The 22,448-nt window shown below is 39.7% G+C and overlaps 1 protein-coding gene across 1 annotated transcript in view; it reads left to right on the top strand.

The window, feature by feature from the left end:
• Nucleotides 1-22,448, top strand: part of pitpnc1a (phosphatidylinositol transfer protein cytoplasmic 1a) — a 73,015-nt gene that overhangs the window by 32,022 nt on the left and 18,545 nt on the right. Inside the window, exons 3-5 of the mRNA XM_083566695.1 lie at nucleotides 3,725-3,873; nucleotides 16,071-16,159; nucleotides 21,278-21,285. Coding sequence (XP_083422821.1) covers nucleotides 3,725-3,873; nucleotides 16,071-16,159; nucleotides 21,278-21,285 — 246 coding nt within the window. The remainder of the gene's footprint in view (nucleotides 1-3,724; nucleotides 3,874-16,070; nucleotides 16,160-21,277; nucleotides 21,286-22,448) is intronic.

Genomic DNA, 22,448 nt, shown 5'->3' with positions numbered 1-22,448 from the left:
TCAGGCCAAAGTTCCCCATGCAATTACATTCCACTGTGAATTCAGAGTGAATTCGATAACCTTGTAAAAAATACTCACTCTTTTTTACTCAATTTTCTCTTTTAATGCTGTTATTAGCTGAATTGAAATGTACATTTGCATGAATTAAATAATGTTTCACACTAAAAACAATTCCTAATCTGGGGATCCTGAGTGGTGCATGCATGAAAAGTAGTTCAGGAGAGAAAAGCTGGCCAACTTTCCTGGAAACCTTTTCGGGTTTCCTGCTTTAATAAAATTAAGCCCCCCTAAATGATACAACAAAGAGTTTTCAGGATTGGGATGGTAAAATCTAGCATGTGCTGTCACAGTCAGTCACTACATTATTTTAAGTTTGGCTTTTTCTATGTCATAGGGCTTAGTTTCAGAGTTATTGAAAGGGAATAAAGGAGGACCTTCTTTTTGGTCAGTTTTGGATTCGAGGCAGTCATACCATTCAGATTAGATCAAAATGATCTTTTTTCTTTTAAGTCGTTTTGATAAATGTTGATCTGTTCTAGAAATAATGGCATAGAAAAGACCGGAAGCTGTTTGTTCTATCACACAATAACTCACAAAAGAGACACAAAAGACACAAGTCATCTCTTTTTGGGAGTTACTGAGACATTGACTCTCAGAATCAACTTATCTGAGGAGGATTCAGCCATATGATAAAATCTTCCAATCATTTGTCATATTGCAAACAATTCATTGCACTGTCATTACACAAGCATCCATTATTTCTCAGACATCTGTTTAAACCATTGAAATAGTCTCTTTAATTCCCTCTCTGTTTGACTGAAGTCAAACACTCTACATTGCAGACTGAACCAATTGCTTTCGGTTTAACTCCAATGTCTGCTTTGACTGCACCAATGACATTTGGCTAATGTTTTGTCTAAAGGTACAGTCACCCTTCAAACTGAAGGGAATGAATGTAGCTTGGTTATTTGGTTAATCAGAAAATTTTCCAAATGCATACATTTTAGGGAAATTGTGATTCTACAGTGGGTTTCGGGACTCATTCTGCCTCTCTAATTTTTATCAGTCAGACAGGCATTTAGGCCAGAGTACATGAGATGCCGACTAACAGCACACAGGAGATGCTGTAACAGATTTGCCCTGGAGCGTGTATAAAATTTGTGGCTATTTTCTGTGAGCTTAGAACACCCGGTTTCCTTTGGAGTATTCACAGCTTGAGTAGAACTCTCAGCCACAGTTGTTTCAATGATAGCAAATAATGGCATCAAGTAGCTAGCTGATAACCTGCAAAACAACAGAGCAACATCAGGCTTAGATGACCTTCTGATCTAAGAAGATTTGTAAAGTCTCAAAAGATAAAAAAAAAAAAAAAAAGGAAAACACTGGTCAAGACGTTAAATCAAAAAGGTTTTTTTTTTTCTTTTCTGCAAATCTGACACTCTATGAAATTGCACCATGATCATTTCACTTGCTTTAATCTGCCACTCATTAAATCCCCCTGCTCCTGCTCTCATCTCCTTACACATCTGTCCAGCACATACAAAGAGAACAAGGCATGATGAATAATTCACTGCCACTTTAACCCTTTTGTTTTTCTGGGGGTTTTTTTGTTGCTTGCCTCCTGCTAATTTGGTTTGTTTTCTCAGAGGAAGAAATAGCAACAATAAATAATTTATCCAGCAACAACAAAAATGCATTTTTAAAGCATTAGATTATGCTTACTAATGTCTCGAGCTTGAATCTCAAATAAATCCGCAGTTAAGAAGATAATAATGTGTATATGGGGTAAAAAATAAATAAATAAATAATTAAAAAAAAAAAAATATATATATATATATATATATATATATATATATATATATATATATATATATATATATATATATATATATATATATATATACTGGTAAACAAAGAACACAAACCATGTATTTGAGTTAAAGTACAGATACAGTAGGTAAGTTATTCCAGTAAAAGTAAAAGTGCTCCTTTTAAACTTTCACTTGAGCAAAAGTACAAAATTATTTGCTTTTAAATGTACTTAAGTATTTCAAGTACTATGATTATTATTATTATTATTATTATTATTATTATTATTATTATTATTATTATTATTAAGACTCTAATGTTACTTTTAGCACACAATCTATTAATAGAATGATATTAAAAGAAAGACCTGCGCTCACTTATCAACTTTATGATAATTGGCCCTGTTTGGGAGTCATGGTGGTTTCTGGGATACAGTGGTCCCCTGAAAACTCACAGGGTTACGCTCTAAGACAAGTTCCAGGAGACCACTGTATCCCAATTATCATAAAGTTCAGAAAATCCGAATTTCGAATTTGGGATGCACCCCGCAGCCCCAATGGTACCTTAATGAATTCATCTAGACATTACGCCAGTAAGTTTGTTCCTTTTTGATGCATACTCAACAGAAAATGTGTGAAGTAATGGAAATAAATGCTTTATTTATCACTTAAAATGAATAATACAATATTGTGTTTTAAATATTTTTATAAAATTTGTTAGTGAAATAAATAGTTTAAAATGTTATTCCTAACGTTCCTGAACATTTGGTCCTGCTGCGGATTTCCACGAATTTTAAAATAATGTGCAACTTGCTGTACGCAAATGTTCCGAGCCACGAGTTCCTAAATGCTAATTATCGGGGGTTAACTGTATAGAGTTTGGCTGTTTGACCACACAACTATTCTTACACAGGACTTCCATGGCACTAGGTTTCAAGAACACACTGATATCTTATGCCAAGAAGGACTATAATCCGCTTGCATGAAGCCCTATTGTGTATTTTATTGTTACCTATATGAGGAATGAGAATAGAATTCTGATAATTCAATTTTGTGACATTTTCTGCTTTGTTTTCCAATTAATACGACCAAAGCAACACTTCAAAGTCGGTGATACGGTTTGGGCATATCAGTGTGGATTTTATTTGAGTAACGGTAATGTTCTTTGCCATAATACAGATAGCAATATTAATTATAGCATTGCAATTAGCTTATATGGATTTAGTTTTACAAAATTATTGTTTTGAATTGAAGCCATTGCTCTTTTACTTTAATTAACTTGACTCACAAGCAAAGTGAAGATTCTGGCAAGCAAGCGGAAAGAAAACACGTGACCGAATGCTCAGTGCTTGCATAATTGAAGTGCTCTCACGTATGACAGTTTCTCTTCATGCTTGATTCTCTGCTCCATGCTCATGAATACTTTGTATGCATGTAATTCACAGCACCTTGCTCTCAGTTGTAATGACCAGCCTTGCTGCTCTGTGCTCTCAACACCAATCTCCTAAAGGATGTGGTAAATAATATAATAATAAAATAATAATGATCTACTTCTCCCACAGCAACCTACAAAGCCAAAAACGAACCAGCATTGTCCTTACTCAAAATACTTATTTCACTCTGAACTATGTACACTCCTACTGATTCTTTAGTAGTGCTCAATTGGTCCCACCATCTCTCAAGGTACAAGGAAGGCAGGAGTCTTCTCTGTTCTGGCACCTAGCTGGTGAAATTAACCTTTTGCATATGGAGTGGTTGATTCAAAGTGCATGTGTCAATCTCTGACCATTTACTCAGCAACTTTTTAATGGCTCTTTCATAATTTTCCTGTACTGCAATCTTTTCTTCACTGTTTTGTTGAGAAACACTTTGATTTCAGGCTATGTTTGTAACCGTGTGGTGGTTTTTGTCTCCAGTACAGGATTGGGCAGCTGTACATGATCAGCAAACATAGCCACGAGCAGAGCGAGCGAGGTGAAGGTGTGGAGGTGGTGCAGAATGAGCCGTTTGAGGACCCCACATACGGTTCTGGACAGTTCACCGAGAAACGTGTCTATCTCAACAAGTGGGTAAAATAAACTGTTCCTCAAAATACCAACCAAAGCTCCTGTATTATGAAATTCTGAATTCAAAAGTCTGAATTTATGGCCTGCATTTTTAGTTACATAATAATATAATTTGTAGTTTGTAATAATTTATTTTTTTATAGACTGAAATTTTTACATATGAAACAAGTTTATATTATACTGGATAAATAGCTATACACTATTATACACAATATACATAGCCTCCCTTTACCTCTCCCAGGCATTGCAACATGCAGTCATTAATTACTTTATTACAATAAATACACAAATAATGGTTAGATCCTCCATTTGCTCTCAAGGCATCCTTAGTTCCTCATGTCATTGATTCCATTAGAAGTTTGAAACATTCATTTAAGATTCTGGTTCATGTTGAAATTATTGCATCATGTATTTCCTACTGATTTTTCTGATAAAAATTCTTGCTGAGAATCTCCCATTCTACAACATATCAAAGGTATGCTACTGGATTCTGGCCATGTGCCTGGGAGGGCCACTGAAAAGCAAAGAGTTGCAGATTAATTTTGCTTTTTAATAGTGCATCATTTTACTGGAAATTGCCAATAGACAATTGGACAATGTGTAAATAGTGGCCATGAAGGGATGCACATAGGCAGCTACAATCCTCAAATAGACTGTGGGATTCAAGTAGGATTCAAGCGATTTACCTCTACCATTACTCCATCTTCAACAGCCTAGACCATTGTTCACATAAGGCAGGTTGGGATCTATAGATTTTTGCTTTTGGCACCAAACTTTGACCCTACCATCTATGTGCCTTTGCAGAAATCAAGATTCATCATTCTTAAACTGTACAGTTTTAGTGAGTCTGTGCCCATGGCAGCCTCAGCTTTTGAAGTCTAACATGGTCTTTTGCTCTTGTAGCCCAGCGTTTAATGTATTGTTCATTCTGAAATGCTTTTCTGCTCGCTACAATTGTACAGAATGATTATCAGTTGAGTTAATGTAACTTTTTTGTCAGCTCAAACTAATCTATTCTCCATTGACCTCTTTCATCGTGGAGTTTGATTATGCTGCCGCTCAGTAAATATTTTTCTCTTTATTGCACCATTGACAGTCAACTCTAGAAACTGTTCTTTCAGAGCAGCAATTATAGAAATAACAATGTCAATGAGATCAAATCTTTTCCCATTTTATTAGTTGATGTGAATATTACCTGAAGCTGCTGGCCCATACAGTGCATCCGGAAAGTATTCACAATGCTTCACTTTTTCCACATTTTGTTATGTTACAGCCTTATTCCAAAATCGATTAAAATCATTATTTTTCTCAGAATTTTACAAACAATACCCCATAATAACAATGTGAAAGAAGTGTATTTGAAATCTTTGCACATGTATTAAAAATAAAAAACAAACAAGAATCACATGTATATAAGTATTCACAGCCTTTGCCATGACACTCAAAATTGAGCTCAGGTGCATCATGTTTTCACTGATCATCCTTGAGATGTTTCTACAAATTGATTGGAGTCCACCTGTGGTAAATTCAGTTGATTGGACATGATTTGGAAAGGCACACACCTGTCTATATAAGGTCCCACAGTTAACAGTGCATGTCAGAGCACAAACCGAATCATGAAGTCGAAGGAATTGTCTGTAGATCTCTGAGACAGGATTGTATTGAGGCACATATCTGGGGAAGGGTATAGAAGCATTTCTGCAGCATTAAAGGTCCCAGTGAGCACAGTGGCCTCTATTATTCATAAATGGAATAGGTTTGGAACCACCAGGACTTTTCATAGAGTGGGCTGTCTGTTTGAGGATAGTTGGCTGTCTGGCCAAACTAAGCGATAGTGGGAGAATTGTCTTAGTCAGGGAGGTGACCAAGAACCTGGCGGTCACTCTGGAAGAGCTCCACAAGAAAAAACATCCTTGCAGCACTCCACCAATCAGGTCTGTATGGTTTAGTGGACAGATGGAAGCCCTTCCTTAGTAAAAGGCACATGACAGCCTGCCTGGAGTTTACCAAAAAGCACCTGAAGGACTTTCAGACCATTAGAAACTAAGATTGAAAATTGGCCTGAAAGCAAAGCATCATGTCTGGAGGAAACCAGGTCCCTTATTACCTGGCCAATGGCATCCCTACAGTGAAGCATAGTGGTGGAAGCATCATGCAGTGGGGATGTTTTTAGTGGGAGGAACTGGGAGACTAGTCATGATCTCTGGATGTGCATCGACGCTCCCAATCTTTGAGACATTCTGCAAAGAAGAATGGAAGAAACTAAAAAAATGTGTGCCAAGCTCGAGTATCAAATTCAAAAGGACTTGAGGCTGTAATTGGTGCCAAAGCTGCTTCAACTAAGCATTGAGCAAAGGCTGTGAATACTTATGTAAATTTTTTTAATTAATTTGCATTTTAAACATACTTCTTTCACATTGTAATTATGGGTTATTGTTTGAAGAATTTTGAGGAATAAGGTTGTAACATAACAAAATGTGGAAAAAGTGAAGCGCTGTGAATACTTTCCAAATGCACTGTATCCAGATGAGTTTATGCATTGCACTGCTGCTACCAAATTGGCTAACTTAATAGAATGTTCACTTAGTGTATCTTACAATAGAAATAGTTCTGTACATAATAGACACACTGTCTGCACTTTATTAAATTTTATTCAAATTATTTGGTTTAAAGTATTCCCGGTGACCGCAGAGTATTTCTAAACTAGCCCAACCCAATTAACTGTTCTGTCTACTGCACCTACTCTGAGCATGGGTCAGATTGATTCCTGCCCCAGTGGGGGTCTAGATTCTACTGAAAGTTGTATAAGGATCTACAAAATATACATAAAATATACATCATCCCAGAAAGCGTTATCTCAGTTAATTTGAACACTATGTCAATTTGGAATTTTGGCTAACCCAAGTAATCTATGACAGCTTATTAATATTCAGTTAGGCTTACAAGGCAGTGGTTATGCAGTTGTTAGTGTAGTGTTTTTCAACAAAGGAGAGGAGACCCATTTTACAAGTTAGCTCAGCAGCTCAACTTATTTTTTCCTTCTCACCTATAGTTCTTCCTTTTTTCTGTCCCTGACACCCAGCCCCCAACTCTCTTAAAGAGCCCATATCAAACACAGAATAAACACATAATAATCACAACACATCTACCCTTCTAACATAACTTGAAACAGTAAGTCATAACATGACTATTATTTGTCCCCGAATATTACTTTTGAACTAGTGGTTTGTCTGTTCCGTTTATATCCCAACCTTTAACTTTTTTTTTTACTAACAATATATAAAACCCACATTTGCTTTCAGAAATGTTTATGTCCAGTCTCTTTGGTTGAATTATTCTCCTTCTTTATCGTGTATCCATTAGGAGCTGAGCAGGGCTGTAGCCATTTGGCAGCAGTGTTGTCATGTAGGCCAGCATTGACACTTGTAGGTCCTTTGCTTTGCTGAAAAGATGTTTTACCGTCTGAACATGACGCTCAGCTTCTCCATTGCTTTGAGAAAATCTCGGGCTGCTGATGATGTGACTGAAGCCATAGTCCACTGCAAAGTTTGCAAACGTCTGACTGGAACATTTAGGTCCATTATCTGAGAAAAGGAACTCTTTGATTCCATGCAGAGAAAACATACACTTCAAGTGTATTATCACATCATCTGGTCTTGCAGGGGTTAGCCTGGCAATCTCCACAAACCTGGAAAAATAGTCCACCATCAGTATATACAGTGAGGAAAATAAGTATTTGAACACCCTTGCAAGTTCTCCCACTTAGAAATCATGGAGGGGTCTGAAATTGTCATCGTAGGTGCGTGTCCACTGTGAGAGACATAATAAAAAAAAAAAATACAGAAATGACAATGTATGATTTTTCAACTATTTATTTGTATGATACAACTGCAAATAAGTATTTGAACACCTGAGAAAGTCAATGTTAATATTTGGTACATTAGCCTTTGTTTGCAATTACAGAGGTCAAACATTTCCTGTAGTTTTTAGATTTTGGCCCACTCCTCCACACAGATCTTCTCTAGATCAGTCAGGTTTCTGGCCTGTCACTGAGAAACACGGAGTTTGAGCTCCCTCCAAAGATTCTCTATTGGGTTTAGGTCTGGAGACTGGCTAGGCCATGCCAGAACCTTGATATGCTTCTTACAGAGCCACTCCTTGGTTATCCTGGCTGTGTGCTTCGGGTCATTGTCATGTTGGAAGACCCAGCCTTGACCCATCTTCAATGCTCTAACTGAGGGAAGGAGGTTGTTTCCCCAAAACCTTGCAATACATGGCCCCGGTCATCCTCTTCTTAATACAGTGCAGTCACCCTGTCCTATGTGCAGAAAAACACCCCCAAAGCATGATGCTACCACCCCCATGCTTCACGGTAGGGATGGTGTTCTTGGGATAGTCAGTTTAGTTCAGTTCAGGGCTTTATTTATCCCCATGGGGCAATTGATTTAAGCTGTCATCATGGTGCTTCACACAATCAGAACACACACATACAAATGTTAATAAAAAAAATAAAAAATAAAAAACTCATCAATCTTCTTCCTCCAAACACGTTTAGTGGAATTATGACCCAAAAGTTATATTTTGGTCTCATCTGACCACATGACTTTCTCCCATGACTCCTCTGGATCATTCAAATAGTCATTGGCAAACTTAAGACGTGCCTGGACATGTACTGGTTTAAGCAGGGGAACCTTCCGTGCCATGCATGATTTCAAACCATGACGTCTTAGTGTATTACCAACAGTAACCTTGGAAACGGTGGTCCCAGCTCTTTTCAGGTCATTGACCAGCTCCTCCCGTGTAGTTCTGGGCTGATTTCTCACCTTCCTTAGGATCATTGAGACCCCACGAGGTGAGATCTTGCATGGAGCCCCAGTCCGAGGGAGATTGACAGTCATGTTTAGCTTCTTCCATTTTCTAATGATTGCTAATAAAAAATCATACATTGTGATTTCTGGATTTCTTTTTTTAGATTATGTCTCTCACAGTGGACATGCACCTACGATGACAATTTCAGACCCCTCCATGATTTCTAAGTGGGAGAACTTGCAAAATAGCAGGGTGTTCAAATACTTATTTTCCTCACTGTAAGTGCTCCCATGTATTGAAAACAAGCCTGCACCCAGTTTAAGCCACAATCTGGTTTCAAAATCAGAAGGCATTAAAACCTCAGTTGGATTGACCTGTTCTTTAATACATGTGGTGCAGTTTAGAAAAAAAGCTAATTTACCTGTCCACTTAGCCCCCAGCGAGCACACTGAGACTCAAGCACACAGTCAACATCTAGAAACTCCCTGGTGCCCTTTGTGCAGCTTCTCCATGACTGTGCTTTAATAGAAGAATATCATGAACCAAGAGGTCTGCTCTTTTAGGCCAGAATTTCCTTACCTCACCTGCTATGTGGCTGATGTATGGCCATCCTTAGTGGCATCACTCTATCACCTGAGAGCATGCAGGGTGTATTTTCAGCTGTTCTCTTAGTTCCACCAAATAGGGAGGACTGGATGACCTGCATTCTATAACAGTCTCTACATAGATGACTGTGTCTTTCATCAAGTCAGCATCAGAATTGTGTTCTCTCAGGCTGTTTGTTACTAGTGAACGAGACAATGTGTCAGTTGTCACCAATGTTTTGCCAGATGTATGTATGATGGTGTAATCAACCTCATCCGGAATCTCAGAAATCTCTGAGGAAGTTCTGCTAGGTCTTGAATCGACAACAGGCTCTCCAGGGGTTTGGGGTCTGTCTCCAGATGGAAGTCTTTAATCCTTTCTCATCAGACCTAAGGCCTCCTATTCCACCTGAGCATACTGTTGTTCTGTAGGGGTAAGTAAACATGACGCATAAGCCACTGGTTTTTACTGCTCCTCCTCTTTCTGTAGAAGAACCACACCAAGGCCGTATGATGATGCGTCAGCAGACAGTTTCAGTTATTTTTTTCGGGTTGTACAAAGCTAGCACAGGGGTGGATGAGAGCTCCCTTTTAAGATCACTGAAGGCCACTTGCTGTGCTTTACCCCAGCCCCAGTGGTACTTTTTAACAGAAGGTCCCACAGTGGCCTGTCATTCTCTGCAAGACATAGTATAAATTTACCCAGTTGGTATACCATAAAGCAGATTTTACAGATGGTTGATGGCTCTTTCATCTGTAGCACCACTCTAGTCTTGTCTGGATCATGTCTCACTCTTCATAATTTCATGACCCAGAAACTTGAATCTGGTGCAGAATGCAAAACGGGAGCCTGTTGAAAAAAATAATCTCCCAAATGGGGTTATAAATGTTGTATATTTGGTTTATTGGTTTAACAGTGGAATCTGCCGGAACCCCATGTTTGCATCCAACTTACTGAAACCTTTGGCCACTGCTGCTCTACCGAAGTCATAATGACTGCTCTACCGAAGTCATAATGTACTTCTCCCTACATACAGCCTTATTCAGTTTGGTAAGGTCAACGCAGATACGTACTGTTACCATTCTTCTTGGGCACAGGTACCATGTTGAGGAGCATCGGTCGGTTGGCTCCTCAACCTTTGTTATGAATCCAAGCTGCTAACTCCTTTTTAACCTTTCCCAACAAGGGAAGTGAAACTCTTCAAGGGGTTGCTAGGGAGAATGGAGTAACGTTCGGCTTGTGCTTGATGTTGTAGCCATACCATAACCATACATTCTGCTACATGCTTTTGAGTATGCTCACATCCACACTGCCAAGCCAAGCTACAAGTTTGTGCTTTAAAATCGCTGGCCGACCTAGAAGTGCTGTGTGCAGATCCTTAACCACATACACATTTTCTTGAACAGTGAGCTCACCCTTGCTAAGGGACTCAGGCGACATCCCAATCACAGAGAATGGACTGCCACATGGCCCAAGTAATAGCTTGTCTGCATTAAGAATTAATTACCCCCTTTGTTATTTCTTTGAATGTAGACTCTGGGATGACCGGAAAGTAACATTCTGATTGACTTTATGGTGTCTAATAAACAGCTCCACAGCCCAAGAATCCTCTGGTGATTCATTGCACAGCTCTGCTTCACTGTTTTGGCATTCGTACACATTCGTGCCCTTTTTTCCCGCATATGTGGCAAGAAACATCTTTTTTTCCCATGACCAGGTATTTTTTTCACATCTTTGACAAGGCCTTGTATTATTTTTGTTCCGAGTTGAGGTTGATGCATGCTTAGGAAAACTGCTCTTTTTTAATTTTTAACGGGATCTGTGTGACTGTTATTTTGCTTGTTTTTGCAGCCACCGCATCGATTTCCGCCCCACTTCTTGACTCACCTATTAAGTCAGCCTGCTGTTTTTAATGACTTCTGATTGTCGTGTCATATTAATAGCTTTCTCAAGAGTGAGGTGTCTGTCTAGCTGAATCCGCTCAGATGATGTACTGTCTCTTAAACCAACTACATGTCTATCTCTGAGCAGTTTGTCATGAAGAGCACCATAGTTTTCTGCAAGAGCATACAGGGCTGTTATAAAATTATCAGATGGTTAATTTGGCTGCTGCAGTCTTTGATCGAATCTTGCTCATTCGTACAGTAGATTACGTTCTTTTTGGGCACAAAAATCTGTTGAATGTCTCTTTAACAGTATCGTACTCCTGTCGCTGCACATCAGCCAAAGACTGCCCTCTTAACACATCATCTACCTCTTCTCCCATGCAGTATTTTAATGTATTCACCTGGTTCCCCTGCAAGCTGACATAAATTACTGGGCAGTCGAAATCTTTCAACCCGCCGTATCCTTTCCTCCCACTGTCGAGGTCTTGAGAAATTGAACGGCTCCGGAGGCTAAATCGTGAAGGTGGCGCTCACATTCGTCTGGAGTTGTTGCTGCGCCGCCGTGGGATCTACGTCGTCCTAGCTCATTCTGCACGCTCAACTGCCGCAAACTTTCTTTTCTTGTGTTCTCACTCTGTCACACCTCTCGTATCACTTTACTTCTGACAGCATGTCGTGTTTTTCCACAAAGTAGAGGAGATCTGTTTAACGTGTTAACTCAGCAGCTCAACAATTTTTATTCTTTTTTCCTCCTCACCAACAGTTCTCTTTGTTCCTGGCCTTGGCTCATCCCAGCCCCCAACTCTCTTAAAGAGCTCTATATCAAACACAGAATAAACCAATAATAATCACACCACAGTTAGCGCTTTGGTGAGCAAATTTGCTAAGAATTGTTTAAAAAGTCCAAATCACAGCAGGATCAGCCTGCCACTTAGGCTGCAAGTCAGTTTTAGCCTGTTTACTGCTCAATGGTAAGTCACTTTGGGTAAAAGTGTCAGCCAAATGAGGTAAATGTCAGCAGCAGTTCGTTTATGTCAGTCATCAGGAAGAGCTTATGTAGGTGTCCTGTAGCATTATGATTCATGCTACTGTATGTGTGCAATGTAGACAATATTATTTCACACCTGAGTTCATCTCATAGCCCTCCTCTGATCCTAAATACAATTCTTAACCTTTCAGGCCTCACAGGCACGACTGCTGATCAAGGACCAACGTTGTTTTTACATAGTGGCCCTGCAGTCTATTTCTGCACTTTGCTAAGCTTTCCAGTGCAATTTCATTTATGCTGTGGGACCTTGAGAGGGGTTTGACAGCATGCGTGACCTCAGCTTTTCCTCTGTAACAAGCTTGGCCTGTTTTGCTAGGAGAGGAAAAGACATGTTTTTCTTTAATACTTGCTGCTTTTTTGCCTGCAGTCTTTCACTCGTGATATGAGCCAAACCCCACTGGATACGAAAGCTACAAAAGGCAGCTGTCTTCTGCATGGAAATGGTAGACAAAGGATCTTGACACATTTCAGGAAATTGACTGATGCTTGTAAATAGTCTGAATTCAATGCAGTGGACAATTAAACCCAAAAAAATATATATCGTTAGTTAGAGGGATGGTTCGAGGGCCTTTGCACATAAGTCTCAATCAGTGAACAGTTGATGACTTCAACAAAATAGCCTTCATTATGAAACTACAATAAATTATTATCTGGTGTCACCCAGATGAAGATGGGTTCCCTTTTGAGCCTGGATGCTCTCAATGTTTGTTTTTTTTCATTTATTTTTTTTTTATCACTCCCTCTGGCTTGCTTATAAACTTAAAGGGAAAAATAAATACATTTTTGTTTTTTTCTGGTTTTAGTATATACGGAACAAAATTATAAACCAACACTTTTGTTTTTGCCTCCATTTTTCATGAGATGAACTCAAAGATTTAAAGCTTTTTCTATGTACACAAAAGGCCTATTTTTCTTAAATATTGTTCACAAATCTAAGTTAGTGAGCAGCTCTCCTTTGCAGAGATAATCCATCCACCTCACAGGTGTGGCATATCAAGATGCTGATTAGACAGCATGATTATTGCACAGGTGTGCCTTAGGCTTGGCACAATAAAAGGACACCTAAAATGTGCAGTTTTACTGTATTGGGGTCTGGGAGGATTCAAACATGCTGAATCGGTGACATGTCCGGTAGGTCTGCTGGCCATGCAAGAACTTCCAGGAATTGTGTACAGATCCTTGCAACGTGGAGCCGTGCATTATCATGCTGTAACATGAGGTGATGGTCATGGATAAATGGCACAACAGTGGGCCTCAGTATTTTGTCACGGTGTCTCTGTGCATTCAAAATACCATTAATAAAATGCACCTGTGTTTGTTGTCCTTAACATACATAACATACCATAACCCCACCGCCACCATGGGCCACTCGATCCACAACGTTGACATCAGCAAACCACTCACCCACATGACACCATACACGCTGTCTGCCATCTGCCCTGTACAGTGAAAACCAGGATTCATCTGTGACGAGAACACTTCTACAAAATGCCAGATGCCATCGAATGTGAGCATTTGCCCACTCAAGTCGGTTACGATGACGAACTGCAGTCAGGTTGAGACCCCAATGAGGACGACGAGCATGCAGATGAGCTTCCCTGAGATGGTTTCTGACAGTTTGAGCAGAAATTCTTTGGTTATGCAAACCGATTGTTGCAGCAGCTGTCCAGGTGGCTGGTCTCAGACAATCTTGAAAGGGGAAGATGCTGAAATTGGAGGTTCTGGGCTGGTGTGGTTACACGTGGTCTGTGTAAGGCCGGTTGGATGTATTGGCAAATTTTCTGAAACGCCTTTGGAGATGGCTTATGGTAGAGAAATTAACATTTAATTAATGGGCAACAGCTCTGGTGTACATTCATGCAGTCAGCATGCCAATTGCACGTTCCCTCAAAACTTGCGACATCTGTGGCATTGTGCTGTGTGACGAAACTGCACATCTTAGAGTGACCTTTTATTGTAGCCAGCCTAAGGCACACCTGTGCAATAATCATGCTGTCTAATCAGCATCTTGATATGCCAAACCTGTGAGGTGGATGGATTCTCTTGGCAAAGGAGAAGTGCTCACTAATGCAGATTTAGATTTGTGTACATAGAAAAAGTATTTCAGATCTTTGAGTTCAGCTCATGTAAAATGGGGGCAAAAACAAAAATGTTGCATTTATAATTTTATTCAGTATATATATTTATGTAAAGTTGCTTTGTGTCATTGTCCAATGTTAAACAAGCTACACAAAATTTTTTTAATTGAATTGAAGTTGATCGGACATGTTAAGTTCTGACACGTTAAACCGATGTATCAGGTTTAATATAAACCAAATTGTGCTTCATAAGCTGTCATAATCTAATTGCATTGACCTGATAACCAAGTTATACTTAAAAGGCTGACCACTTTAGTTTGTTTTACATTTTTATCTCGAGATAGAAAGAAAAAATCTTATAGTACTAAATATGTGGAGCAGTGGGTATAGATGAATACAGCTAAACCGAAACATATGCATGCATAAGCCTAGCCATGTTGGCACTTTGTCAATCATTAAACCAGGATTTCCTTCCCCAGAGTGAGCACTCGATTCGATCAGTGCAAAAAAAGCTTATGTGAAAAAATGTATGTAGTAAAACTGATGTAATGAGGATCAATGTCTGTGTTGTTGCAACTTGTGATGAAAAGAATTAGTTTTAAATTTGCTATATATTTGAAGAGAGCATATCAAACAAAAGTGGTAAATTTGCCATGCTGCCACAATATTGCTGAATCTATCAACCAGGGCTGATAATAGTTTATTTTGAGAGATCGAAGCCAAAAGTCCAGCTGTTCATTACAGCCAGTTTCTGAAATTATACCAATTACATAAGAGGATTGAAAGGTGGATGAAAGTAATGCAGATTTAAAAAAACAAAGGGGGCAAATGCAAATTGGGAGACTAAGAGAACTTGGTATGGAAACAAAAGGAGTACTTAGAGATGAAACGGGAGAAAGAGACAAGGGTGGCAGCCTCCTGCGGAACTACACAGGAAGACAGACAGCTGAGGTCAGGCTTATATAACACATATAATACTACGATTTTACTCCGGGGGACCATATTTACACTTTGATAGTGCATTTAACGCATAACCATAATTTGTAAGGTTAGGGAAACAATCAGAATAGTAATATAAAAACAATAACTATAACAAGTAACAATAAATATAAAAAGATCTGTGTAATCAAGCATGATTGTAGCAAGCAATATGCACTCGTGTACAATGCAACAATGCAAATAATCTCTGCAATTTTAATAAGTGTAAAGGCAGATTTATTCAGACCCTGTTTTATGATCAATTTGCATTTTTATAGGCTGCCTCATGTTCACTCTAATGTGTGCCCATCCACTTAAACAGTCACAGGTGTACAAAATCATACACATACTGACTGTGCCAAGTCAACATAAACGTTTTCCTCAACACTCAGTTAACATTGGCTTAAAGCTCTAATTGGTCCACTTCACCTCAACAATTTATTCGGATGTAAATTTGTTTGTTTAGATTTGGTTTTATTAATCATATTTTCATTGCTTCTCAAACTGGCATTTCAGCATTAATCCCGCCTTTTCTAACCCAAGTGCATGTTCATATGTCTTCATTCTTAGGAGGTACAACTGATCCAAGCGCTTCCCAGTCTGTTATATCTAGTGTGTGCCTTGTTTATCTGTTACAAACTGAATTCATACTGTCTTTGCACTTTATACAATTTAATCCTGATCTTATAGTCAGCCAGTAACAAAAACAGTTACTCCTGACATTCTGTGCTGACAGTTTAAATCTTTCTGATACTCAGTAAGGAAAAAAAATTCTCATCTTCCATTTTGTTCTCTTTTTTTCTCATTTTCAGCAAGCTGCCCAGCTGGGCGCGAGCGGTTGTTCCCAAGATCTTCTATGTAACAGAGAAGGCGTGGAACTATTACCCCCACACAATCACTGGTAACTCATCCACCCTGACTGTTAGACAGATGGACAGGAACACTCAGAGCAAGCTAGCTATTACACCAGTTTTTTGGAGATTTGAGACATGCATCTGGGCATTTTTTGACTCTGTGAGCTTGAGATTCTATTTTGCAAGCTTGGTGGCATAGCTAAGAGTCAGTCAGAGTGCAGATATGACCTAAAACAACAACAAAACATAATAATTGTTGGTATTCAGGTCTGCTGGATTTCCAAATTAGAAAATTAAACATCTTTTTTTCTGTTTTATTATATAAATATTTTATTTTATTAGTCCATTTATCATTATAAGTGCCTTGTTTGCATGCCTACATATTCAACAGCAGATACTTTCAATATAACACAGAGACATTCTCAAATTCTTAACTTAACCATTACTCAGTGTGAGCAAGAACAGGCTGGTACAAATGTGACATTATTCAAATGATGTAACCCTTTTTTTTTTAGTGTGATGGTTTTGGAATTTTAAAATCTTAATAGATGGTCTCATGCTGACCAAATCAGACTGAAAGATTAAAAAAATAGACATTAACATTCGAAAGTAGAGACAATCACTAAGCTTACAGAGCTGTTACCCGCTGAGAAAATTTAGGCAGTTCCTGGGATATGACATTGCACAAAATCTTTTTTAATTTAAAAAAGAGAGCAGTCAAATATATCATGGTTGACATCGACCTGAGCAACATGTTAAAAACTCTATTGGTAAAATTAAAGCGAATATTTACTTTTTATTTTTACTTGCATTTGTTCCTATTCTACAGTCATACTGTGTATGGTTATGTATGTGTCTAATATCGTAAAAATAAAAACAATATATGGTCTGTACAGGTTCTATAGATTTCACATACAATATAGTATATATATCAGTGGTGGGCCGTCAGGGCTAGCAAAGCCTTCTCTAAAGCACTAACTTACATTTACAACCTAAATTATAATATTTGTTCCATGGAATTGTATTAATATATTCCCAACGGTTTATTCTCTTCATTTCATAGCGTTTCTCTTGGCTGCACTGCTTCCAGTACGTGTATGTGGATGTTAGATTTTTTTTGTCCAATCAGATGTCAGCCTCTATGTGCTGCCATGTCAATCTAATCTGCCCAGGGCCTGCAAAGTCTGTACTGCTGGCCTTTTTACCTTAGTCTCTATTAGCAACGGGTCTGTTTTTTTTAACCAATCAGATTTCATATTCGCCTCACTTTATGTGAGTGTCCTTAGAGTGTCCATGTGTGGTATGGTGTGGTATAAAGTATAAAGTGCACTGTGCTGTGTAAGTCCAGAGCTAAACTGACAGTCCAGAGTTTAAAGTGTCGTAGTGCGAAAAGAAAAATATGTGCAGAGAAAAAGTGTGGCGATAAAGAGAGTGGACCAGTTCTTAGATCTGTTTTTAAGTTCATGGGGACTTGTAGTTGCTTGGCAAGCTTGAGGTCGATGAACTTGGCGTCGGCCCCCGAGTCGACGAAGGCAGCCAATTCCGTACCTCTGGGGTCTGCCTGAAGGTGGACCAAGATGGTGGGTTTTAAGAGAGTGAGGGAAGAGGGGCTTGTGGGTCCTCCCTCCTTTACTGACGAGCCTTGCCTTTTAAGTCAAGTCAAGTCAAGTTTATTTCTATAGCGCATTTCACAACAGACATTGTCTCAAAGCAGCTTTACAGAAATCAACAGTCAATGTGAATGGTGTGCATTTATCCCTGATAAGCAAGCCGTGGTGACTGTGACAAGGAAAAACTCCCTTAGATGTTATGAGGAAGAAACCTTGAAAGGAACCAGATTTAAAAGAGGAACCCATCCTCATTTGGGTGACATCAAGAGTTTGATCATAAATCTTTCAACATTAATGTTCTTTCTACAGTCTTCTACAGTCTTTATGGTTATAAAACTAGGAGCTACTAAGCAACTCATAAAATAGCTCGACATTTGTGATCATCACAGATCCAGCACCAGCTTCTCCATGCCAGAGCCTTTAAACACTCCAGGAGGTCCAATGTCAAAACTCCACATATGCAGTGGGATCCAATTGGCACTGGTACGTCCCTAGATTGTTCAGGATGTTTGCGAGTTCGGCATCTACTTTTTCAAAGGTCCATAATCTTCATGAGGTGGGACGTGATTGGAGCTGGCCAAACCTCAGGATGCCTCGGGATGGGGAGAGAAAGAGAAGCAGTGGAGAGAAATAAGCATAGCTGCTGTTTATGATATTAACAGCACAAGTTAATAATGTGCATGTGATCAGATGTTCTGGAGCACAAGGTTATGATGTGAGATGTATGTTATGAGTAGGCTTTGCTAAAAAGATACGTTTTTAATCAGCACTTAACCTGGGAGAGTGTGTCTGAGCCCCGAACACTGTCAGGAAGACTGTTCCAAGCTTTATTGGGCAGGATGCGGCCATGTGCACTTTACCTCTGCAGTAGAGGCATAGACCCAGTGACCGACGTCTCTCCTTCTCGGTGTGGGTCAGGTGATGGCGTCCTATTTCCATGGCCTGCGGCAGAGAGAAAGAACGGGTGCCAGAACCTGAAGCACGAGATGGGGAGCTGCTTATAGTGGAATCACTGCGAGAATCTAGGGCCTGAGCGGGGTAACTACACTTCCAGTGGCGTTCCCTTATGCGCCGATCGATGCGTGAATACAGATCCTGGGGTGGATCACGTTCGGCGAGTTCGTCCTTAACGGCAGAGGAGAGGCCCTGGAGGAAAACGTGTGCGCAAGAATCCCATGATTTCCTGCACACCTGCAGAAAGGTTTTGAATCTGTTGCTCCTGCGCTGCTTGTCAGCGAGACAAAGCAGTTAGAGCAGCACTAGAGGCAGGGACATCCGTGTGATCCATGTTGGCCAGATTGTTCTGTCAGCAGTTCAGGTTTAGGATCCAAGGCGGATGTGAAGATGAGCCGCGCCAAAGAAGCGAGTGTGCAGAGCGCGAGCAGAGCCGATTCGGGAAATGCAAGCAGAGCCAAGCCGGGAACCGGAGTGCGTTGAACAAAGCGGAGCCAGGAACTGGAACGCGTTGAGCGTGAGCAGAGCCGGGAACCGTAACGCTGAGGGGAGAGTCGGGAAAACAGGCACGGTCGGGAAGCCGAAGGACAAATAAGTGTTAGAAAGATAGACGCCATTTCTGTGCAGCAGGTTGGAAGGGGGCGGTTCCTCGATGATGGAGGCGGCAATGCCGGAAGTGCTCAAGCGGGCTGACACAGTGAATAAGAGTGGTACCACTGGCTTACAGCCTCTGAGGAGTGGTACAAATTATGAGTCTGCATCTCTGGTGTCAGGGGGCAAATGAACGGAGGCGGAAGCCGGAGTACAGCTCGCTTGGGTTTAATAAAGAGAGTCAGAGAGAAAAATAAACGCAAACACACACACAACAGTCCTTACAAATCCAAAGAGGGATAACCGTGGTACGCCCTGGAGGGGCAAAGTCCACACAGTCCAAGAACGAACGCCCGGGAAGATAGGGGTAATCCGGGGTGTGCTTTGGGGAGAAAGCGCAGCCGTGGAGAGAGAGTGTAGAGTCCGAAAGGAAAGGAACGCATAAGGATACGCATAACAACACATACACTTACAAACAATAACGGACAGTGAGTAAGTGAAAGTGAGGGGTTTATATAGGAGCCAGGAATGAGTAGCAGATGAGTCCAATGTGTCTGTGATTAAGCCAGGCGCTTCAGAGAAAGCGGAGGCATGACAGCCGCCGAAGGGGGCGTGGCAGGGGGATTCCTAACATCTGGTGAGTAGGTTGTATTTTTTTTTACATTTTTAGTGTTTTTGTTATTAGACAAATATTGATTCTGAACTGCTCCAGATGATGTAGGAGGCACAGTTGTGGTGGTAGTGTAGAAACTTGGAGTCTTAACCTGGTTTCTTGCTTTAGTAAAATGGTATTCACCTCCATATGTGAAATGCCTCTCTCTCTGTAATGCCATGCGTTGTTATATTGCGTTTTTGTATAGTATTGATGGTTTCTGTAATTGTGACGTGAGTGGTGGTATTAAGAGGTGGATTAAGTCGGGTAAGTCCCCACCGAAAGCCGAGGAACCACATGCATTGCCCGCCACTGATATATATAATATACTTATACAGGTATATATTTATATGGTCCTTTAATTCTCCAGTAAATGTGCAGAAAGACCTGAATATAAGCAGGTAAACAATTTTTTTTATATTTTGTTTAAACAAACGTTGCTGTTCATCAGAAAAAGAATAAACAGCCAAATGCAAAAGAGAAAGTGTCTGATGAATCGAACCAGTTTAACAATGTTTACATTCATCAGTACAGTGTCCTTGAGGATTCTTGAACTATTATTCCTAAGTAATTTTTTCATAAATTGAAAAAATTTTCATAAATCTATCTATCTATCTATCTATCTATCTATCTATCTATCTATCTATCTATCTATCTATCTATCTATCTATCTATCTATCTATCATAGATAGATAGATAGATAGATAGATAGATAGATAGATAGATAGATAGATAGATAGATAGATAGATAGATAGATAGATAGATAGATAGATACTTTCTTTCTTTCTTTTATTGTTGTGTATTTATGAAAGAGCTAAGATTCTAAACCCTTACTTCAGTTTGCTAGAGGCTTGGCAATATCTGATCAACATTACTGATGTTCATCTCCTGGAGTCTTTACAGACACAGAGTGAAAAATCACTACTAGTGTAATGAATCAGACATGCAGGAGTAGTACTTAGTAGAACCCAGAGGTGTTTTTGCAATGAGCCTATTGTATTGTATAAGATGAACCGTGCACACAAAAGTTACTACATTGTAGGAATGACTGATTATTAATGAGTAACGTGCAATGTATGATTTTCTTTTATATCATGGCCATTTTTAATTATTTGTATTGTGTTTTAGAATATTAAGCAACATGAAAGGAACACATAAAACAATGATCAGATGTGAATGATAAGCAGAAACTGAGTGCAAGAAAAAAAATCAATATCTTTGTTCATTCTTTTGGATTTTGCATGAACAGTGTGTGAAATCCATTCATTTGCTTTACACATGATTTTCACACCTCTCCGTTTCTCTCTCTCCCTTTTTTTTCTCACTCCTCTGTGTCCCATCTGCCTGCACAATTCAGAATACACAGTGAGTACCATTTCTTTCTTATACTTGGTTACTATCCATTAGTAGTTAGTGTGAGACCTTGAGCCGGACAGCTGTTGTAGATAATGTAGTTTCTCATTTTTTTTCTCTCGTCAAGTCGAAGGCAGTGGCTGCTGCCTGCTCAAAGGCCTGTTGTGTTAATGAGTTTGTTGGAGTAGGATCCTGGTGCTCAGTTCCTTGACTGCTTAGCTCATTTTGCTGGAGGGAAAATGTCTCTCCATTTTGAGCTGCAATGTGTGTGTGTGTGTGTGTGTGTGCCATACTGGATTTCTTTTCGGCTTCTCCCGTTAGGGGTCGCCACAGCGGATCCTCCGCACGTTTGATTTGGCACATGTTTTACGCTGGATGCCCTTCCTAACGCAACCCTCCCCAATTTATCCGGGCTTGGGACCGGCACTAAGAGTGGCTGGGGATGGTTCCCTGACCGGGAATCGAACCCGGGTCGCAGCGGTGGGAGCGCTGCATCCTAACCACTAGACCACCAGGGGACCTGTGTGTGTGCCATACTAATTCTGAAATTTTCTTAAACAATACATTAATTTGATCAGAATTATTGCCCTCTTTTTCTATGTATTTGAATATACATGGAGTGTGTTCAAAACTATCTAGAACCAAATCAATCTTTGGTTGCTAACATGCACAATTCTTGGATCTCTGAGGCTCTCGCCTCCCTCACTATCTTTCTCGATATGTGCAGTCCTCTTGCAGGCAGATATTGACTTTTTTAGAAACCCTTTTTGTTAATGCCCAGGTGCATTTTCATTTCTATTTCTGATCATTTTGCTCCTGTAAAAGTAATACCTGAACAAACATAATTCTTCAAAATGTATATGCATCTATTTTGTATGAAAAATGACCATCTGCCTGTCCTTTTGTAACGTTCGCATGAAGAATGTGAAATCTCTGTGGAAGGGCAGTTAAATTGAGATGCACATTTAAGCCAGGCTAAAAGCACTGTGGTGTAATTTGGCTGCACTGGACCACTGTTCAAGGTAATAACATTAACATAATCAGCATTATGTATCAGCATGAAAGGAGAAGTGATCCGGTGAGTAATGGAGGACAGGGTGGACATGCTGCCAACTGAGAGACAATAGATTTTTCTGCAAACAGGCGATGAATTTAGAAAAGAAGAACTCTGGACG

This window comes from Silurus aristotelis, assembly GCF_946808225.1.
Source record: "Silurus aristotelis genome assembly, chromosome: 17".
NCBI lineage: Eukaryota > Metazoa > Chordata > Actinopteri > Siluriformes > Siluridae > Silurus > Silurus aristotelis.
This window is presented reverse-complemented; position numbering and strand designations above follow the sequence as displayed.